The sequence below is a fragment of the Anolis sagrei genome, chromosome 2 (assembly GCF_037176765.1).
Source record: "Anolis sagrei isolate rAnoSag1 chromosome 2, rAnoSag1.mat, whole genome shotgun sequence".
Taxonomy (NCBI): Eukaryota; Metazoa; Chordata; class Lepidosauria; order Squamata; family Dactyloidae; genus Anolis; species Anolis sagrei.
This window is the reverse complement of record NC_090022.1, coordinates 112,112,928-112,136,245: the sequence shown is the minus strand read 5'-3', so window position 1 is coordinate 112,136,245 and position 23,318 is coordinate 112,112,928. Positions and strand designations below refer to the sequence as shown.

The following is a 23,318-nucleotide window of genomic DNA, read 5'->3' as shown; positions in this document are numbered from 1 at the left end:
CAGAGGGAATTCATAAGTGAAATTGAGAAATGATTTCTCTCCTTTGTGACACATACCTGTATTTCTTCCTTGTAACTCATAACTTTTTAGTTCTCTGTAACTTATATCCAGTGTCCAAAAGCAGAGGTTGTTTACATTTATCTAGTACAGTAGTAAGGAAAAACATGACCATAATAAATACTTAGGTACAACAAAGGTGTCCCTTTCTAGAATGAAAACAACTTGCAGTGCCTAAGACCTCACACTACACATTACATTGCAGAAATAGCTAGCATTTGTATTTGGTCTTGTTTTTTCTTTAACACTAGGTGGGGGCTAGGGGACCAGTTTTTATTGGAAAACACCCCACCCCATTTATGTAGTCTAACATAAGGTAAGTCTAACAATTCTCTTTTTTAGTTCTGTGTGCCTTCAAATCAGTTTTCCAATATAAAGTGACTTATTTGTCTCCTATGATAGTAGTTTGCCATCACCTTCCTCAAAGGCTGAGAGAGTGTGGCTTGCCTAAGGTCACCCACTGAGTTTCCATGGCCAAGAGGGGATTCAAACTCTAATCTCTAGTCCTAAGGCCAACATTCAATCCACTGTACCATGCCAACTTAGTTTTAACAGTAATAAGCCTCCTGTTATGTGTGTATATATATAAGAACTACAGTGCGATCAGCACCAATTGGGAAAGAAATCTTAGCTCTTATCTGCAGAGGAGACATTTAGCAGTATAACATGAGTTGGGGAAAAGCATAGTAAACACTCTTTCCCCAATTGAGAGGGGTTTCCTATAATAAACAAACCTCACCACAAACCACAAAAATGAAGACACAGCTGGAATTTTGTTGAAGTATTGCACTAGTTTCAAAATAGTTGTGCAGATTATTGTACTTCCTTACAAGTTGCTGTACTATGGACTACAGACATTTTTGCAAGCACACACACATCCGTCTCTTCTTCATTTTTGATTTGGTGAGTGGTAGCTATTTTGTTATCATTCAGTGGATGAGATCAATACTATAACATCCATTGTGTAATTGTTTACACAACTGGAGGAGCAAGTATACCTGTTCTTGTATATTTATGCTACACTAAAAATGTGCAGGATCTTGGGCCTTATTAATGCCTATGTCTTTAATACAATGTCCAGTTAATCCCTAAAATTAAATGCTTATTATAAAAGACCTGTTACAGTGACAGAAAAGTGGCACACAGATCTTAAAACTCAATAGCATTTATTTAATAATTTGCAGAAAACACACACAGAGACAAGCATTTTTGAAACTCTGATCACAGACATTCAAAGAACAATGTTTGGAATGTCTGGGTTGTTGTAGGTTTTTCCAGGCTATATGGCCATATTCTAGAGGCATTTTCTCCTGACATTTCGCCTGCATCTATGGCAAGCATCCTCAGAGGTAGTGAGGTCTGTTGGAAGTAGGAAAATGGGTTTATATATCTGTGGAATGACTGGGGTGGGGCAAAGGACTTTTGTCTGCTGCAGCTAGGTGTGAATGTCTACCGTGTACCATGCAGCTGAGGACAAGTCTACATAGGGACCACCAAACGCAGCGCCCAAACACGAATCAAGGAACATGAAAGGTACTGCAGACTACTTCAACCAGAGAAATCAGCCATAGCAGAGCACCCGATGAACCAGCCTGGACACAGCATTTTATTTGAGAACACAGAAATGCTGGACCACTCCAACAACCACCATGTCAGACTACACAGAGAAGCCATTGAAATCCACAAGCATGTGGACAATTTCAACAGAAAGGAAGAAACCATGAAAATGAACAAAATCTGGCTACCAGTATTAAAAAACTCTAAAATTACAACAGCAAAACAACAGAAAGTAAACAATCAGGCACATCAAATCACTTTCAACAAAAGATTCCCCCCAGGCAATTCCAAGCCATCAAATGCTAATCAAGGTGGTCAGTTGAAACATTCTCACCTAGCTGCAACAGACAAAAGTCCTTTGTCCCACCCTGGTCATTCCACAGATATATAAACCCATTTTCCTACTTCCAACAGACCTCACTACCTCTGAGGATGCTTGCCATAGATGCAGGCGAAACGTCAGGAGAAAATGCCTCTAGAACATGGCCATATAGCCCGGAAAAACCTACAACAACCCAGTGATTCCGGCCATGAAAGTCTTCGACAATACAATGTTTGGAATGTAATGTTTGGTGTTTCAGACTGATCTTTCATTTTGGAGAAGCTAAAGTTGTGTTTTATTGATTTACAGATTTGTGAATTTTTTGTTAAGTTTTTAAAAGCACAGAATTGTTAGAAGGTATCACACTTAAATGTACCAGTGCTTGCATTGACAATCATATGGGAAAGAGAATCAGTCTGAATGAATGCACCTTCCTCTTCCTCTATGCACCCCAGAGGAAGAGGTAAGTGCTGTCTTCCCATCCATCTCATTCCCATCTACAGTGAATTCTTCCAGTTGCCACTTTTGCTGACCTGGTTGGACCAGAGTTTATCAAGATTCATCTCACTGATTGATAAGGATCTCAAAAGCTACACTAGATCTTGCAGCTGATTTAAGTAACATGGCCATCTGAATTAGAATTCCAAATTGTCCTGGAATGTAAGATGTAAGGCAGACTATCCCAAATTGACTTGAATTTTGAATATCTGGAACCTATCTCAGAAGCATTGGGTGCTGCTGCTGTCAGTGAATCTGATGGATAATTCACCAAGTTATCTCTGTTTTCCCTTGTTTCCTATTTCCATCCCTCCTTGTTTTGTCTTTTCTGCAGTGTCCTCAAGCACTCGGTGGATGCTACATATGAGAATCAGGGCCCCAGCCCTGGTTATCGCATGGAGATGTCCATCTTCTATGTGGTCTACTTTGTGGTCTTCCCATTTTTCTTTGTCAACATTTTTGTGGCCTTAATCATCATCACCTTCCAGGAGCAGGGGGACAAGATGATGGAGGAGTACAGCCTGGAGAAGAATGAGGTGTGGCATGTGTTGGGAATGGACAATGTACCCTTAGGCAGAGTCCCTTAAAATGTTAGTTTGACAGAAAACTCCAAAAGATTTATGAAGGTTGTCACCCATTTCTTCATGGCAGATTCAAAATGTTGGTTTGGTAGAAAGATAGTCTGTTGGGATGTGGAAGGTTGGTTAAAGACGGGTTTTACTAGTTGATCCTGTAACTTGGGAGTAATGAAAATTTGTTGACAATGTGTTCATAGAGTCAAAAGTAGATTTGTTATAGAAAATCTGCTTTTTAAAAAAGCACTCCTCATGGTAATACGTCATGTACTGAAGGCTTCCAGAATGTATAAATGACACTTAAAATTAGATTTTTAAAAATCTATAATGTAAAGAATCTCACGCTCTTGATATATAATATGCCTTGGTTAAGCTATGTCTTTTTGAAATAACAGCAAAATTTCTGACATGAGGACCAGAAGAAATCAGTATTGGTGTCAACAATTGGTGTCAACAATTATTCTTTGGTGTCAACAATTATTCTTCCATCCATAGTAGAGGAAGGAAATTCTGCTTTCAACTCAGTGGCACACATATATCCAGTTTTCTTATTTTTAATTCTGCTTTCAACTCAGTGGCACACATATATCCAGTTTTCTTATTCTTATTTTTAAAATATGGTCATAGTTAGTCTCAACAAGGGATGTAATTCTTTAGTCTCAACAAGGGATGTAGTTAGTCTCAACAAGGGATGTAATTCTTTAATTTCATTCCCAAAGGAAGAAACAAGTGATTTTAACAATGTCCTTCCCAATGCAAGAAAGTCTTTGAATACTCTTCAGTTCTCACAAATACATATTCTACAAAAAATGTATTTCTTTTAGTGTATGTGGAGAAAGCAGCATTGTCTGTGCCACAAACAGCACTTTCTAAAGATAATATTTTTTCACAGAATAATATTGTATGTACAGAAAAATGTGTCAGTTTTTTTACAGAAGGAGTCTCAAGCTTCAAAGACCCTCATCAGTCCAGGATTCTCCATGTCAGGGTTTCCCAACATTCAAAATACACATTTTATACCATTTTTCAAATATTTTTAAAAAGAATTATATCTGTAATTTCAGCCAGATGTCCATGAGAAATGACTGCTGTCTCTTACAACACAATTGAGAGCCTTTTTTATAGTGAAGATCACATTCTCTGAGTGATAGATCACATCCTTTGCATGCAAAACTGTTGTTCTCAACCTGTGGGTCCCCAGATGTTTTGGCCTTCAAATCCCAGAAATCCTAACAGCTGGTAAACTGACTGGGATTTCTGGGAGTTTTAGGCCAAAACACCTGGGGACCCACAGGTTGAGAATCACTGATGCAAAAGACCCCAGAGTAAAATTCCAATAATCTCCAGGTAGGGCTTGGAAAGGTCTAAAAGCCTGGAGGGTATCCTGTAGATGTACCCAAAGAAAACAAGTTTAGTGCTGGCACACCGGAAAGCTAGAATTGGCATTCCCCATATCAGATAGCCTGAGAGGTCCTACTGCTATAGATTATTTGGAACTGTATAGACCATTGACCAAATTCAGCATAAGCCCGATTCTGTTGTCTTCATCTGTCAAGATTTGCATGCTACTAGTGGTTAGATGTTGTGCCAGAAATGGGTAGGTACCCTTTATTTCTCTGTCTCTTTCTGTAACCTCTTCTCCCTCTCCCTCTCCCCCCCCCCCCTCTTCACCCAGTGAGCTGCTGGGGGAGAGACACATTATTCTTGGAAGGTCTGAATTTACAGCGAGATCTGAATTTATATCACTTGCAGATGGCTTTTGAAAGTAGGCTGAGGTTTTTGTAGGTTGCCAATATCTCACTTAACACAAAGCCTTATGGTTATAATATAGCTGAAAATCCTATGGAAATCAGAGTGGGATGAGCCTCTTAAGTGAATGGGGATGGGATTTAACACATAAACATTTAGGTTTTCTTATTGTGCTTCTGAGATGGGCCTGAAGACATGCATAAAAATTAGTTCTATTTCACAGGAGCAAATTAATTTATGCCACAGGTTCCAATAGAGCTAGTGCTGCACATCCATTTTCCACATTATTTTCTGGAAACACCAATACATATTTGAGGATTGTGAGGAACTAGCCAGATTCATAAAATCAATCTATATGTATATAAATGCTCTGTTTGTTTTGAGTGACATCATAACTCAAAATCCGCTGGAAGAATTGCCACCAAATTTGGCCACAAGACACCTAGTAACCCAAGGAGTGACCGTTACTCAAAAAATTGATTTTGCCATTTGGGAGTTGTAATTGCTGGGATTTATAGTTCACCTGCAATCAAAGAGCATTCCTGTTCTCTTCTACATGATATTTACAGCCATCCTAAAATAATTAACAGTTTTCTTGTCTTCAAAATTAACATCAGGTAAAGCTTTTGCCAACCATGTTGCAAGCATGCTGAGGAAAGGATTCATAGTGACACATTGCCCCAGGAGATTATTCATTATTTTTGCTGGCACAACCACTGCAGTTCATTTAGACCTGAGTCAATATTGCCTCTCTTTATTCAGTACAAGAAAATACTGGAAGTCAAGAAGATACTTCTTTTTGTGAAAAACAAAAAAATAAAAAAAAATGTTTGGAATGAAATTGTCTAAGGTGGAAGAAATCCATACTTGCCAATTCTTCTTATTATCTTTTGCCTCTTGAAAGAGACCCCTGTACTGATGATTCTCTCCTCTTTTCACAGCGAGCCTGCATTGACTTTGCCATCAGCGCCAAGCCACTCACCCGGCACATGCCTCAGAACAAGCAAAGTTTTCAGTACCGTATGTGGCAGTTTGTGGTTTCCCCTCCTTTTGAATACACCATTATGGCCATGATTGCCCTAAACACCATTGTCTTAATGATGAAAGTAAGTAGGAGCCAAATGGTACTATGAGTTGCCAGTACCTACATGGGATCCATCAGTTGTATATCACAGGGAGGGAGGGGTTGTCCTGGCCATATCTCATTCCATAGCTCATTCCTTGAGCTACTTGACCCTGGATACTAAAGAAGTTGATACTGTTGAAACCCATAGAATTTCAAAACCTTTTAAGCTCCTCAAAACCTTTTAAGCTCCTTGTAGAACTTTGTATCTTTTTGATCTTGTTAACTGGCTTAAAAGGAATAACTACCCTTCCCAGAAATCTTTTTGAACCTTTGCCAGCATTGATCCTGTCACCAGTGTCTCCTGTCCTGACCTTTTTTCATTCTTTGCCACTAAGTTCTCCCTCCTTTTCTCTCTCTCTCTCTTCTCCACCTCAAATAGTTCTACAATGCCACACATGTATACGATCATTTACTAAAGAATTTCAACATGGTCTTCACTGCCCTGTTCTCTTTGGAGTGTATCCTGAAAATCATTGCCTTTGGATTGTTGGTAAGTGTGTCTCTTGCTAGATGATATTATTATTAGTAGTAGTAGCATTATTATTATTATTGTCATTATTTTTCCCATTTTTCCCTTAATGCGAGGACTCAAGTGAAACAAATACAATATAGTAAAAACCATCAGAAGTATTGAAATTAAATTAAACTCTCTGTGTCATTAAAAACAACTACAATTATATAATTAAAATAATTTTTAAAAGAATAAAATTAAGTCTTTGCCTATGGATGAAGGAGGCCATTCTGGCCTCTCTAGAAAGTGAGACCCCTATTTTGCACTTTACGCCTTCGAAATGGTGGGTCTGAGAGAAGGGGGGAATCTCAGGCAGGCTCATACAAGGAGAGAATCATCTGTCAGATACCCTGTATAAGGCTTTAGAAGTAAAAGCAAGCACTTTGAATTGTGTCCGGAAATGGACCAGTAAGTCGTAGAGCTGTTGTAACAAAGGAGCTGTCTTGTCCCTGTAACCAGTCCTATGTTAACAAGCAGGTTGTTTCCAAACATTCTTAAAATGAATTCTGTCATAATAGCCAGATCTGGTATTTCTAGTAGGTGCCATAACCTCACTAGACTTTATATGCACTAAAGCATTGCTGGACATAGCAGAAACTTGAACCCTACACTCACATCTGCTTCCAGGAATAGACCCCAAACTATAAATCTATGTCTTCCATTTAAGTGTATCCCATTCAGCATATGCCAAATCCCCTTCTCCCGGTTTACTGTATTTTATCAATTCTGAGGTGTACTTTTCCTGCATTATTATTATTATTATTATTATTATTATTGGGACTCAAAAGTGGCCTTGACATAAAAGCATTAGTACAGAATTTAAAATATATAAATATACAAACTTTAAAACAGAATTAAACACAAACAGCACTAAAAAAAATCACAGTTAAAATCCATCAAAGCATATTCAAAGTTAAAAACCACAGCACCCCCTGACTGAATTGTAAACACCTTTCTAAGCTTAAGGGGCTTAGAAAGCAGGGTGCGCCTTAGATTTGATGTTATCTTAGATTTGTGGTGTTTTTTCCTTGCAAAACTGACTTACCTCCAAGAATGAAGAGGATAAGGAGGAAGGGCCCCAGCCTCAGCTCTGCCACAGATCCACCATTTTGTCCTTATCCCAACCCAGATGACTGCTTACTGGTATTTTTGCTAAGCACCACTTCGTGCTTTCTCTACCTCCCCAATGGACCCATAGACATAATACTTTATGAACTTATGCAGATAGATTACTTGTGGGTTTCTTTGTACTTCCTTTCTTCTCTACAACAACTCGAAGCAGGCCTGGTACCTGCTCGGCCCTGCGCAGCCTATTTAAGGCTGCTGGACACAGGGTCAACCAGCCCCTGGCCAATGCCAGGAGCTGGGTGGGGCTGGCTGCTGGTTGGCCAGCTGACCCCAGTGGCGGGAAGCTTCCTGCCACGCAGGGGCTTCTGGGAAGGAGAAGCCCCTGCTACCAGCATGGCCAGAGGGAGGGCACCCCCCACCCCAACAGGCCTTGCCCGGTAAGTCGGGCAATGAATTTCACCCTACAGGAAAGGTTGAACAACAACACAACTTTCAAGCAAAAAAAAAAAAGAAACAATATTATGAATGCAGAGGAAATTCTAAAAGATGTCCTTTAAAAATTCCCTTTTCCCAAAATCAAAGCTTCGAAAATGGGATGCGTCTTACATTCAATTGTGCCTTAGATTCAGTGAAATATTGCTACTTTCCGACTGACCAGAACCACCTCTGTCATGATAGGAATGAGCTTCAATTTGCCTTCATTCAGTGATTTCCGAAGCTATGCAGTGATTTAAACCCTTCTCCTCACCATCCAAAAAATGGCTTGAATTTTGATGGTAAGGAGAGAGCTTGGTTTCATCAGCATACCGATGATGCTAAACCCTTGAACAGTTCATCCCAGAGGTTTCATGTATACATTGAATAGCAGAACACTAAGGGACTCCCTAGGCTAGCAGCCAAGGAATCAGAAATCTCACAACACCACCTTTGAGGAAGAAAGTATCTTCTCTAGAACAGTACCTCCAAGTCCCATCCCTGCAAAGTTGCACAGAACTATACTAGAATTGAGGGTATTAGAAGCCAGTTAGAACCAAGAACACGACATTTCTTCATGCAGTTACCAGTGAAGATGACAAAGACATTTCCATTCCATAACAAGTCTTGAAATATGATTGAAATAGATCAAAATAATCAGTTTCATCTGGAAATCCTTGGAACTGGAAGATGACCACATCTCCCTAAATGGAATGTTGGACATCGGTCGATAATTGTTTAGTGTAGAGGGGAAAGAGAAATCTTAAACACACACTTTTTAACTAACTATTTTTATTTTTATTTATTTATTTACTCTATTTCTATCCCACCTTTCTCTACCACAAAGGTGACTAAAGGCAGCTTTACAAATGGCAACTATTTGATGCCTTTAGAGAACAACAATTACATACATTTAAGTTAAAATTTAAAATTTAAACATTTAAAATTAGAGTTAAAAATCACATTAAAACATATAAACATTATAATTACTAGTAAAATCACACCATCCACAGTCGTAATCCGGGGCCATTCTGAAAACCATTGTACATATTTCGTAGTTACTTTTGCACTGTAGTTAATTTCCAAAGGCTTTTGTAAGGAGGCAATAACTACACCCTTTATCCCGTTCAGCCAGCCCCCGTCTAGCTTTTAATGAGCTAAAATATGGGTCTAACGGACACGGTGGCTATCACCTCCAGATATCCTGCCCAGCCACTCAAGCTATACAAATGGAAAATAATCCATTGATATTAGACAAACAAGGGCTTGAGATGCATCCTCTGGACCTGTATCAACGTAACTCTTCCTATGAATATGTAGCAATTTTGTTTTTCTTTTAAGAGTTTTTAGAGATCAGTGAAATCCCTGCTGAAATAAGAATTTTGAAATGGAAACCGAAATATTTACTATGGACTTTTTATTGAAGATGCACACCATTTTTTCCTTAGTTTGTACCTAGCTGGTCCCTTTGAATGGAATACCTTTTCCATTTCCATGTAGGGGAAGCAACCTATATCCATTATGGTCTGTACAGAAGGCCAGAAAGAAACTTAAATAGCAGATGTAAACTCTTTAGAATAGACTGAAGTTGTGTAAGAAAATTAATACCTATAGCATAGAATGTATAAGTTACCACAGGAAGAAGTATATTAGAGTGGCTGAAAGCAGTGTTATTACAAGACTAATTCCTGCTAGGATGACTCAAGGCAAAATGCTCGAAGTGAAGACACCAGACTAAGATGCACCCATTCTTATCAGGGAATAATGGTCACTACAGCAGAAAAAAATTGTGGATAGTTCCAGTGATAAGGGTGCCAGGATTCCAGAAGGGAAACTATTTGTTTGACGCAGTAGAAAGAAGCTACTGCATTGAAGGTCAGGGTAGATGGGGCCAGTGGCAGTGGGACTTTAGCTAATTCTTGTCATCAAAATACTTCTGAATGTCTTTTCATATGAAAACACCGTGGTAAGACAATCCAAAATTAAGCAAGGGATACTGTTAGAAGAGAAGATTCTCCCCAGGTCAGATGACACTCAACCAATTACAAAAGAACAGCAAAAGACAAGGATGAATAACAACTAAGCTAAAGCCAAAAGAATGTTCAACTGCTGACACATCCAGATATGAAAGTCTGAAGTTGCACAACTTATGTAATAGAAACATGGAATATGAGAAGCATGAATGAAAAGAAGTTACAAGTTATAAAGCCAAAAAAGCATATACATTTGTGTAATCAAGCTAATATGGATAGTAATAGAACAACATTTTTTTATTGATTAGCCAGTTGGCCTTATCAGAAACAAACAGTGCAGACACAACCTGCAATACACAACATACATCTAGTCCTCTTAAAATAAAATACAAATATACAGGTAGCCATATATAGTAATAGAACATTTTCAGACAGATTACATATTTCTTTCTCTGGAAATAACAAGAAGAAATGGTATGACATTAATAGTGAAGTGAAAAAAATAGCAAAAGCGTTCAAGAGATATAAAAGTCTGACCAAATAATATCAATAGCACTGTGTAGAAAACCTATCAATCTGACCATTATCCATTTTTAGAAGAAAATTAGGCAGGGCATTATAAACCATGAAAAACTATGTTACAAAACCTATATTCTGAATAAGTGACCACTGTCAGATCAGAATATGGAAAAACAGAAGTTTCTGTTTGGCAAGGGTATCAGGTGTATTTTGACATCCTATCTGTTTAGTTTATTCACCAGAGATGTCACATACTTAGATTTGAAAGTGCAGCTAGATAAGATCATCAAGTGTATCGTTAAATGCTAAGTCAGGATCATTTATTTATTTATTTACTTACTTACTTACTTTACTTTACTTATATACCGCTGTTCTCAGCCCGAAGGCGACTCACAGCGGTTCACAACCAATAAGGACAGCAAAAATTCAATGCAACAGTATAAAAACAGTTAACAACTTAACACATTACACAATTAATAAACAATTACTACAATAACCAATCACTATTGTATCATCATCAAAAACATAATCCACATTCGTCATCCATTTTTCCATTCCTATGTTCATTTACCAATCATTGCACTAATTATTCAAACGCCTGCACAAACAGCCAGGTCTTCACTTTTTTGCAGAATACCATTAGCGATGGTGCTAGTCTAATGTCTGTGGGAAGGGCGTTCCACAGCCGAGGAGCCACCACCGAGAAGGCCCTATCTCTCGTCCCCGCCAGCCGTGCTTGAGAAGCAGGCGGGATCGAGAGCAGGGCCTCCCCGGAAGATCTCAAAGTTCTGGTGGGTTCATAGGCAGAGATGCGGTTGGATAGGTAGCTTGGGCCGGATCATCCATGCCATGCCATTCCAGTTTTCTTATATGGATGCAAGTCAGTGAAGAAAGCAGGCAGAAAGGAAAAGAACTTATTTGAAATGTGGTGCTAAATTAGATTTTGGGGCCACCAAAAAGACAAAGAAATGCACGCAAGAGCAAATCAACCCAAAACTTTAGAAACTAAAATGACTAAACTGAGGACATTGCACTTTATCCATATTATGACTTGCTGGAAAAATTATGCTTGGTAACATTAAGTGTGTCAGGAAAGGACAAAGACTACATTATAGATAGATATCAAGGAAACTACAGTCCTGAGTGTGCAAGACCTGAGTAGGCTGCTAATAAAAAGGTGTTTTAAAGTAATCTCATTGATAAGGTAACCATAAATCAACATTGTCTTGACAGCACATAACATTAATGGGCATTGGAGTTAGTGCCTAATGGATTTGTGGGTAAAATCCAACCTGTTGAATGCTGCCATCCCCATCCCCTTCAAACTCCACTTCTCTATTTGCCAATCTCAAGTGCAAGAAAAAGTTGAAAATGAACAGTATTTGTCACCTTGACAGAGGTTATTTTGTGGTACTAAAGATGGGGCCTTAGATCTCCACTTCCCATTCCTCTACTCCAGTGGTTCTCAAACTGTTCTCCAGATGTTTTGGACTTCACCTCCCACAATTCCTAACAGCTGGTAAGCTGGCTGGGATTTCTGGGAGCTGACATCCAAAACACGCGAAGGAGCACAGTTTGAGAACCACTGCTCTACTCTGATTCACTCTCTACTAAACCTGGATGCTGCTGGCAAGGGATCATTCAAGAACATGTTTTGATCCCAAGCCTTACTATTTGGTATTTATTTGATTTTATGAGCTGATGTAAGATCTCTGTAAGAGGTTTGTTTAGTCAGATTTGGAAGAAAACTGGTTTTCACCCCTTGGAGAAGTCCGGCTAAAAAGGGAATCAATTGCTGGAGGAATCATACTTTTGGGCTTATATGCATTGTCCTTATTTTTATAGCTGCTCTTGTGACTATCCATGCAAAGAAGGTGAGGGAGAGAAGGGTACATAGTTGTTGGATAGCTCCTTGCCTGAGAGTTCCACAGGCCTTAGAGGGTAAGAGCATTGCCTCAAGCACTCATAGGGAGCAGCTTGCAAGCAAGCCTTACCTTTCTCTTATCCTAATTTCACTGTTGCTAAAGCCGTTGGTGGACAATGAAATGATTCCATGGGACCACAGTGTGTAAAGTAAGACATCCCTTTTTGTTTACCCTATTTCATGAACACAAATTACTATGTTGACAGAATGAAGATTCATAAAGTTATTTACATTTTATTTTGTAATCCCCATCACAAGAAATGTAGTTTATCTGAAAGGTCAACCGGAGATGGTTGGGGGGAGGGGAGGTGGAGTAGTTAGGGTGGTGATTTCTCTGTTCTTGTTGCTGTTGCTTCCGTCGTGACTGAATGTTGTCACCTGTTTGCTGCTGTGTGGCTGTTCCTTTTCGTCCTTTGTTTTGTTCTTCCTTTATAGAATTATTTCCGTGATGCCTGGAATATCTTTGATTTTGTCACAGTTCTGGGTAGCATCACAGACATCTTAGTGACAGAGTTTGGGGTAAGTTCAAAACTGTGGTGGGGATAACACTCTGGGGGAGGGAAGCATTCTACAGGGAGTGGGGAGCAAAAAATGAAATATGAGGTTCACTCATTCAATTGAAGTAAATACCCAACTAAAATGGGGCTGAAAAATCCAGAAAGGAGCAGCATAAAGGTAGTGCAATCCAGAGTAAGCAGTTTGCAAATAATCCTGTGGAGTTCTTATTAGTCAGCACATAATAGTGGCAACATTTTAGTTGTTACCCAGAAGAAGTCCTCAAAGTGCAAACAACCAAACCTACATTATTTTGTCCCTCTTTAATATAGTCTGTATTCATAAAAGTTAAGTCACTCAGAGAAAGACTTGCAATGTGCATATGTGAATACATTCTGCTGAAAGTCTTATACTGACTGAAGTTCTGAATTTCCCAAATAAGGCAGTTAACGCAGGTGCAAAGAAGCCAAAATAATTCCAGTGAAATGTTTTTGACTGCACTATGATTAATCTACAACTTTCTACTGAGGGGGTCAGAAATTTGGAGTCTTTTCACTATGGCTTTTGTCATCGACTTTAAATTGAGATCAAGTTGTGCAGGAAAGGCTTGACATGCTACAGGAAATGTATATACAGACATTAAAGCATTTGTATCCACCCATGATTCTCAAACATGCCATCTTAGAAATTAAGCCTAGTGTACATTCGACATATAACAAATCCCAAATTTTTGTCTACGGAAGAGGCATTTCAGTACAATCCTGCCCCAACTTTAATTGTTCTGGCATTGCTCTTTTCTGCTGTGGACTCCTGTCTGTTACATATCAGCTTCAAAACAGGTTTCATTTACCGTACTTCATAATGTGGAAGTGCAACAAAATTGCCTGCCCTAAGGAGATGAAGCATATGTTACATCTGTGCCAAAACCAAAATATTAACTTATAAGAACACAAACAATTGGATTCCTCTCTGGACAGGTCATTTTTCCTCCTTGCATGTATATTTTATAAGAACAAGAGAGGCTTCTCCCCAGCTTTAACTAAAAAATGTTTACCTTCCATTTGATAGGTTTGGTAGTAGAATCATGGGTGGATACAAATGGTAGTAGTTGTGTAACTACTTTTACCCCATAACGTGTAAAGTGGTGCTTTCTGCATCACTGCTTTTTATTGTGTACATCGTAGGTATATATGTTATAGCTGGACTACCTGCGGAACCATGACCTGTTAAAATGGATATGTAAAGAAAAGAAATATGCAATGGAGATAGAAGTAGCTCCCTCACTTGTTATAGTTTCAGACATCCTGTAAATATCTTAGATGGCCTTTCATTTGCTGTAGTGCATGGAGTGGCCTGAAGTAGAATATTCAGGATCACTTTATAGACACACAGCAGAGTTTGTTCTCTTGAAGTCCATAGGAGCGTTGTATAAGGACTCTCAATCTGTATTCCATGTTCTACTGCTGCTGGGAAGTGCAGTAGCAGGGATGACCATATCGCTACATAAATTGGTTTTTCTCTTTACATAAATCAACATTGACCAAGTTGTACAAGGGTATTCAATCAGTACTGTCCATTCTTTCCCTTCCACTCACAACCAATCTGTACAATCTAGTGAATGGCTCGGAAAGGAACACTATGGGAGACCTTTGATTGAATCCTCCATCTTTTTCTTTTCTTCAGAGCAACAGCTGGAAGGGCCTTTTTATTTTTGCAAGAAGTTCTTGATAATGTTCCTCCATTCAAAATCATCTTCTCTCCTTCCTAGCTACAGTTAATTTTACTCAGAGCAAAGGGACCCCACGGGTAGCTTCATAGCAACTATGGAATCACTTCATACTGAGAAAGTGCATGGGGGAAATGTCTATAGTCACTGTTGCGGCATTTCCAACACATAGCGTGCACACACCCTCTAGTAACTCTGAAGTAAAGAATAAAGCATAAGATCCAGTCACAGGTCTCCTGTGTATGTGTTGTTTAATCCTGAGTGAGATATTGATAGAAGGAGGGGAAAGATCTGCATGAAACTTGAAATGGTACTGTGTAACAACTGTGAAAAATGCCTGGGATTTTAGAAGTGGAGGGTGGAAGGATACTGCCTTTCAGAGATCAATTTGTAATTACAATATATACTTCCAGCATGAATGAACTAATAGCCAGCATCACACTTACAAAATGTTTTGGGAATCTGAACCATTAAGCTTGGAATGGCTTCCACAAAATATATGGCATAACTAGGAATGGAGGTGTTTCTTTCCAGTTACCTATGATAACTGCAAAGTCTTGCTGTCATCTTTGTCAAATAGTCTTGGCCATAATAGTCTTCCTGGTCTTCAGTTTCAAACTGCATAAATAACACTGCAAATCCCTCATAGGGCAGGTGGAAATCTTTTACAGAATATGCATACGTGCCTGTTTCCCTGTGACCACAAAATTCCTCTGTGTATGTTTATGCCTGTGTACATAACCACGTGAAGTATAGAAAACAACTATGGGATATGCTGTACCCATCTTTTCTAACATGTATAATTTAATGAAGGTAGAAGGATGATATCAAGTGAAAATTGAGTTCGTTTAGCTATGATATCAGAAGGCCTTAAAAGAAGATTGCAAAATCTGTTGTCTTGAGAATGTCTAGTGAAGGCAAAACATGATATACCAAAACATGATACCTGTAGGCAACAGAAATCTTTCTTTCTCTTTGGATTTATATGTATTATGCATATATATAAGGATGTGTAACTGATATATTTGTGGATTCACCAGGCACATATGCAAGCTGAAGACTAACAATAAGTAACTCAAGTCCCTAAGGCTGATTGTTTCCTTAACAGTTTATATTGGACTTAGACATCTGCAGTTGATGCTGGTGGTTATTACATCACAGAAGTCCAACTTCCTAATTCTCCAGTAGTTATCCTTCCTAACTCGTAGTGACCATAGCTTTTTTTTCTTCTTCCAGGGAATCATTTTAGGTTACTTTTTACACACACATACCTACAAAAAAATAATTACAATCAGCACTAAAACTAAAAATATTAAAATAAATAAAAGTTTCAAAAATGTCAGGGTGCTCGCATGAATTTAAACATTTCAAACAGAAAAACAGAGAGAATGTGAATCCTAACCAAAGTTCTGGTAAAGCAGTTTTCAGTAAGCATTGCCAGTAAACATGCTGTGAGATATCTTCCAATAACACCTCTCTTTGCAACCTGAGCTTTTTGTTAGGAATAAAATGGAAGGAGTGATATAGTACTGTGTCTGAAAAGAAGTGATAGGTGACAGGTTTAATTATACTTTTCTAACACCTCATTTTGTTCCATATGTCATTCTCCAAACTCTCCTTCATACGTAAGAAATGATGTATGGGTTTAGCTTTGACACCCCCTGTTCATTAAAAAATAATTCTGCAGTAACCAATTGTGGGTCAAAAGCCCTTCTGGTTAAAAAGATAAGTACAGTATTTGCTTGCTGGTGAAAAGGGAATGGAGAGGTGGCCACCCTAGTTTCCCATGCTTATTACATATTAAAATATAACAAAATATTATAGTATAAATAAGTATGGTGTCCTTGTGGTCCATAATCTGAATTGATCTGCTATTTCGGTTGAAGATATATATAAACAGTACCATTTTATGTTATGCCATTGTCAGTCTTTTACTTTGGAGCACAAGTAATAAACATAATGTAAGAAATCCATCATTTTAATAGTTAGTTCTATAAGCCAAGTGGAACACCTTTAAACACACACACACACACACACACACATTTACCTTTCCCCAGCAAAAGCATTCAAAACTGCTACTGGTTCAAGGGGATCTGCAGGGTTGATGCTGTCAGAGTATAACAGTCACCCAAATATGTAGGGTCCTTCCATTAGAGACTTTAATGTTGCAGTCTCCTCATTGTCTACAAATTGTATTCAATATGTTCCCACCATTTTTTTACCACAGAAAGGGCAGAATGAATGATGATGATGATTACTATTATTATTATTATTATTATTATTATTATTATTATTTTGCCTTTCTTCTGATAGTTGAATTCACCCTTGAAACTGAATCATTAAGACAATTTATACATGCTCAGAAACTCTCTGGTTGCTTGGCCATCCATTTTATTACTAAAATTGTATACCCTTTCCCAAAATGTATGTTTAGGATCTTTTTCCAGAGATAAATGTTTTCCAGTGTGACTAGAGGGCTACTTGTTTGGCCAGAGGAAGTCCCCTTATATTTCATACTACTTCCCTTTCCTCTTTGACTGGGCAAAGACAATGACTTTCTCTGGCCAAACTAGTGCTCCTCTAATCACATTTGTCAAAGAGGACAGGGAAGTAGCTTGAAATATAAGGGGACTTCCTTCGGCCTTGCCTTCCTCTGAATGCCCCAGACAGTATGAGCTTCCTGATCTTGGTACATGCAGAGTTACTCTTGAGTACCTGACGTCCTGAAAGAAGATGGGAAGAGTGGACTGCTCCGATAGGAACTGCTATGTAGAAGATGTTTAGCCTAAGGGAACATAGTGCTCAATCCCAAGGTGTGACCTGGAAGGATTCTGAAGAACTGTAATGGTAAGTAACATTCATTCCTAGTAATGCCTTTACCATTGACTTGTGGAAGTCCCTTTTTCAAGATGTGCCACAGTTTCTCTCTTGAATTCATTTCTTCAGACATGGAGCTTCAGCTCTGGTTTATTTATGCTGGAAATTTGGGAATAAAGCCATAACTGGTCAAGAAGTTTTGGAACACAAGTTATGAATAGACCAACATGCCAAGTGGGTGGGTGGGATTGGAAAAAAGAAAGAGGTAGATATGGGAGGAGGGTTAGCTAGGTGACTCCTTCCCAAAGGCCATGTGTGATATATAATGACTGTGTCTCTTGTCTTATCTTCTTTCCATGCTGTCTCTTTATACTGTTCTATTTTGGCGCAACACCCTCTGAAAATGTCATCCAATCAAAATGCACTATGAAAAATCCATCTGTCCATCCATGAACTGGTCTGTGTGTCCATGCCAATGAATACTTCTGAACTTTCCTTCCCTGCTCCCTCTCCCATCACCAAAAATGAAATCACTACCTTCTGCCTTTCTCCATTTACTGGTTGGAACACAACTTGTGGTATTAAAACACCCACCCTTTCCTGACCTCTGACCCTCTCCATCTCAACATTTGCACCTAGGGTCCGGTTGGTTTACTTTCTGAAGCCTAAGTGCCTTACATTTGTGAAAAGCATCTTCTTGGCACATTGCATGATCTGATCATTTGAGCCAAAGATGCTTGCAGATAACGAGCTTGTTGCTTTGGTTGACCACCACCCCAGCCCCTCTTCATGTTATTTGTTTTCTCTCATCTAGATTCACAATTTATCTGCAGTAACTCCATAGGAAGGTTATGTTGAGGAATAGTGCAGTCTTGACAGTGTCAGTCCCTAAAATAACCTTTCTGAACTCAGTGCCTTCTAGCTGAACAATGAATAACATTCTTCATCCTAAGCAGTGATGTAGTTGATAGTCCAACATGTCTGAAAATTGCAAGATATATTTGAGGGCTCTGTTTAATGTAATGTGAGGTCTTCAGAGGAAAGAATAAGCCTTCTGGGAGGATGCCCTAATAAGCAAAAAGGTGCATTTATACATGGAACATAGCTTATTAATGTGGATACCATACAACTGTGGTGTTTGTTTGTTTTTTACGAACTGCTTCTTAGCTGTTCCAGCATTTGTAGTTTTTCAGTATCCAGTTGCCAGAGAGCTTGTGCCCTTAGGTAGACCCAAGTAAAGAATAGGAAAAAAGCAAAAGCCAAGAAGAAAGTAGGTTTGGTGCTCAGCCTTATTGGTGGAATGTAAGTGGGCAAACAAAAGATTAGAAGACCAGAAACTGGTAGCTACAAACCAAAATAATATTAAGTCTGCTATAGGATTTGATCCGTTCAGTGCTGTAAGTTGTTGTTACAGCAGTAGATCTAGAAACACAACTAGGGCTAAAAAGCAGGGCAGGCTAGAAATACACATTTCAATGTAAATAAAGATCTTAAATTCTTTAGCTGAAGGATTCTGAACAAAAGATAGATTTTAAGACATTTGTTTATCAAGTAATGTTGGGAGTGAATCTCAGTAAAGGCTGGCTACTGGGAAAGGACATAAGACCTTGTTTCACCACTCCCAGTGGTGAGAGGGGTCATAGTCAAATAGGGGTGGTGGTTTCCCTCCCTGACTCTCTCTCTCTGCATGCATGCCTTCTTTCTGTTTGTCCTGCATGAATTAAGTGTTGTAGCTTAATAAATTGGTTTCACTCCATTGTATGCTGACATACACCCACTGCCATTCTGCATGTTCACTGAAATTCCAATTACATGGGCCAGCCTTTTAGGACAGTTGGAGATGGGTGTGCTTATAGCTTCTGGGAAACACACACACATTTACAGGCATAGTGAAGATATGATAACTAGGTTCCTTTTGGAATAGACAATAGGGCTATATACATGTAGAGTTTTGACTGCAAGATCTGATGTTTTATAATGTCCACTATATAATTTGCATCACAGCATCTCAGTATTTTGTTTTGTAATTACAAAGCAGAGTGAACTGCATGTTCAGTATATGTTGAGCACTCACACTACTCTCTTGGCATGTGTGGTGTCTGAGTCTTTTTCTTTTTTGTGATGTCTTATTGGAAACGTACTGTATGAGAGGCTCTATAGCTAAGCTAACACCTCGTGACAGGTGTTTGTGCAGCTGCATTCACTTTCTGTGATGTGTGTTGCATTCATACCCCAGACTACCAATCACAGTGTTGTTCAATGTGTTTAATCAAATCACAGCAAGGCCACATAGTAGTACTCTCTGGATTTGTTAAACTTAATCAGGCTCCCCTTTTAAACTCATTAGGATATGTAGACTGAGATGTCAAAGTCTAGTACCTGTGGAGTTAATCTGGAAACAATCAAAATGAATTAACTGGAAGTATCCACCATAGGGCAAAACCGTAGGTTCCTGAGCCAAGGCCTTTTGCCCAAGGATAGCTTCATTTCATTTACTGCAAAGAACATCTTTGTTTACTGTTTTCTGTGTTAGTTCATTTTCCATGGATCAATTTTAGAAAGAACTCAAAGTCCTCAATAGTTTAGCTATCACAAATAGATGCGCACTATTATATTGGTCCAGCCCTGAAGAGATCTCAGAAATTGCAGTGCATACTCTTCAGGACTTTGGGCACCTGTAGTTCTCTAAAGCTGTGGCACTTCTTAACTAGGAAAAAGCCACACTACAGAGTATTCCCTATATCCCAGAAGCTTATATGCCAATTCCTTTGAAGGAGACACATAAAATGCATCTTGGTGAACCCAACAGAAATATATTATTTCCTATATTGCTGCAAGCAAAAAAATTGTTCTTCTCACCGCAATCGACGTGATAGCAGTAATTCCTTCAGAATCTTGGGATGTGGCCCACCACCTGTTGGATGCAAAGGCCAGATGCATTTTCAGGCCAGAATGTTTTAGATATCATTTCAAGTCTCTGGTCATTCCTCAAATGTCCTTCTCTTCCTTACTGGCACGTGTCTTGCTTTCCCTTCTCCCCAGATTTGTGTGTGCAGAACATGTGTGGTATGAAGCCACACAATAATGTTCTACCTGCTTGTGTCAAAAGAACAAAAAACAAGACAAAACAAATCAGTGCATTTGGTTGTGGGTAATTAGCAAAAACTCCTCTGTTGATAGAAGTATTGATATCCCGAGTGGATGATTTTCCATGGGGCAGGGTAGCCTTATCATCATGCTTATCATGCTAATTATTTCCATGTGAGCGATCCCTTTTATTGATATTCAGTCACCCTTACTGATCTTACTAACCATTGTGGGGTTGGCTTGTGTTGCTTTCTTGCTAATCCCCTGGGGTCCTCTGTCCCATCATCCCCAACCTGTCCTGCTCATGCCATTTTGCTTTCATTTCCCCAGAACAACTTCATCAACCTGAGTTTCCTTAGGCTGTTCCGAGCAGCCCGCCTCATTAAGTTGCTTCGACAAGGCTACACCATCCGCATCCTGCTCTGGACCTTTGTCCAGTCCTTTAAGGTAATGATCAAGAGCATTGAATTAATCAGCCTGGGAGTCTTGTGGGCTTAACATTTGGTGGGAGAGAAGACCAGAATACTACGAATATTTAGGAAGTAATGCCTAGAGATATCCATTCCCATCGGTCCACCTCTCTGTTTCTTTACTACTTATTTTTTGTTTGATCTAATAAAGGTAGTTAATCTAGTATACAAGAAGACATATTACCAGTAAAATAAAGTATGGTTGCATTAACAATATGAAGTTTTGACAATCTACACATATGTTTTCCCCCTCACTAGGCCCTTCCGTATGTGTGTCTGCTGATTGCAATGCTGTTTTTCATCTATGCCATTATTGGAATGCAGGTTAGTATAAGAAAACCATGCCATATTGGGTCTTCCCATGCATAATACATTGCCTCTTGTTTGGCAGAGGATCAGTAACACCATTGGTTATGTCTTGTTGCCTTTGTGTTTTAGGAGATTAGGAAAGCCCCTACCCTAGAAACCTTTGAAAAGAACCTCAAAACCTGGCTCTTCCGCTGCGCATTTGATGAGTAGATCTACCGTAGATCTAGTGTTTAGTTTAACGGTTTTTGTTATTGGAGTGCATTCCCCCCATAGGAAAGTTTTGCTCCACGACCTCCACTAAAACGAGCTCTCCTTCGCAAATAATCTGTCCTTGTTTATCTCATATTTATCTCGCCTGAGTTTCTACCCAATTTTCTTTTATCCATTACATGTAGCTCGCCCATGTTTACCGTGATTGTGTTTATTGTGTTTATTGTAATTTTATATTGCTATGTTGTCTTTTGTTTTATGTAATTGCATTATTATTGTTTATTATTTGCATCTTCGGTTTTGTTTTATTTCATGTAATTGTTGTTTTGGGCTTGGCCTCATGTAAGCCGCACCGAGTCCCCATCAGGGAGATGGAGCGGGGTACAAATAAAGATTATTATTATTATTATTATTATTATTAGTGTTTTGTGGATTAGTACAGCAGAAGACTTTCCCCAAGCGATGTGTCTTACAGTACATGGGTGGAGAACACATTAAAAGAACAGTGTCATCATCACCCTTTTTCCTACAACATGCTTGAGGTCTCCATGGCCTCCATCTTAGTGATATCTAACAATATTATTGGCTATGAAAATGGCTTCCAATATAGTGTCAGTGTTGTTGATGGAGGAGATTGCCTTCCTGTGTGAGTGAGAGAGTGCCTTGTCTCCCTTTCAGTGGATTTGGCCCCAGAGCTGCTTATAGTTTGTGAGGGAAGGCATTTCTCTGCCAACATACACTGATCAGGGGCATTAGAAGACTTTTTGGAAGCTGTCACCATTGGAATAGATCCCAATTACATTACCTTCAAACCATAAGAATCCAGGATAGTTTGAAAATGTTCATGATCACAGAGAGCTCAGTATGGGAGAAGTTATTAGATTAAACTGGTTGCAAATAAAAGAGAGCTTGGAGTGTTCCCCCACTAACAGTTAGGAGCTAAATTGAATTTAAAAACTCCATGACTGCATCTATAGTATAGAGCAGTGGTTCTCAACCTGGGGTCCCCAGATGTTTTTGGCCTTCAACTCCCAGAAATCCTAACAGCTGGTAAACTGACTGGCATTTCTGGGAGTTGTAGGCAAAAAACATCTGGGGACCCCAGGTTGAGAACCACTGATATAGAGTTACAGGAATTTGATGCCATTTTAGCTGTCATGGCTCCATCCTGTGGAATCCTAAGATTTTTATTTTTACAAAATATTTAGAATTCTCTTCTAATGGGTTCTTGTCTATTCTTCCCTACAATACAGAGAAATTTATCAGAGAGTCCAAGGTTCTGTACCGTGTTAAAATAGTATCTAGCCACAGTAACTGTATGCTGTAGCTACAGAATTAGTCCCAACATGGAAAATTTACCTTTCATTTTCCAAGACGTCTGAAAACATGTAAAGAAAGCCCATCAAGCCTTCTTTACAATAGGTCATGTAATACCTAATATTAAACGCATTGGCTCTTCCATTGCTCGATGACAGCTTTGGAAAACCTAGTCTTTTCTGATTTTTTTTTTTAATTTTGCACTCAAATGCATTTTTGTTCATTTTGTGTCTTATCTTTTTTTTCTCTCTCTCTAGGTGTTTGGTAACATTAGTATTGATTTTGATGAGGATATGCCTGATGATGATAAGCCTGCTATCACAGAACACAACAATTTTCGCACATTTTTTCAGGCCCTGATGCTTCTTTTTAGGTGAGCCTTTATATAGGTTAGCTTATCTGTCTGTCTGTCTGTCTGTCTGTCTGTCTCACTAAGAAGCTTACCTTGGTCCTGCTGCAGTTAAAAGTCCAATTTTTCATAGCAAAGCTGCTGCCATTGTGAAAGGTAACCTGGCCTTCTAAGTCTACTGCAGC

The 23,318-nt window shown here is 38.9% G+C and overlaps 1 protein-coding gene across 8 annotated transcripts in view; it reads left to right on the top strand.

The window, feature by feature from the left end:
* The window catches only part of CACNA1A (calcium voltage-gated channel subunit alpha1 A), a 340,921-nt gene that overhangs the window by 251,971 nt on the left and 65,632 nt on the right, over positions 1-23,318 (top strand). For all 8 annotated transcript variants that reach the window (XM_067463748.1, XM_067463751.1, XM_067463749.1 and 5 more), the window contains 7 exons: positions 2,769-2,970; positions 5,700-5,864; positions 6,264-6,374; positions 12,789-12,872; positions 20,809-20,925; positions 21,207-21,272; positions 23,042-23,157. In XM_067463748.1, coding sequence (XP_067319849.1) covers positions 2,769-2,970; positions 5,700-5,864; positions 6,264-6,374; positions 12,789-12,872; positions 20,809-20,925; positions 21,207-21,272; positions 23,042-23,157 — 861 coding nt within the window. The remainder of the gene's footprint in view (positions 1-2,768; positions 2,971-5,699; positions 5,865-6,263; positions 6,375-12,788; positions 12,873-20,808; positions 20,926-21,206; positions 21,273-23,041; positions 23,158-23,318) is intronic.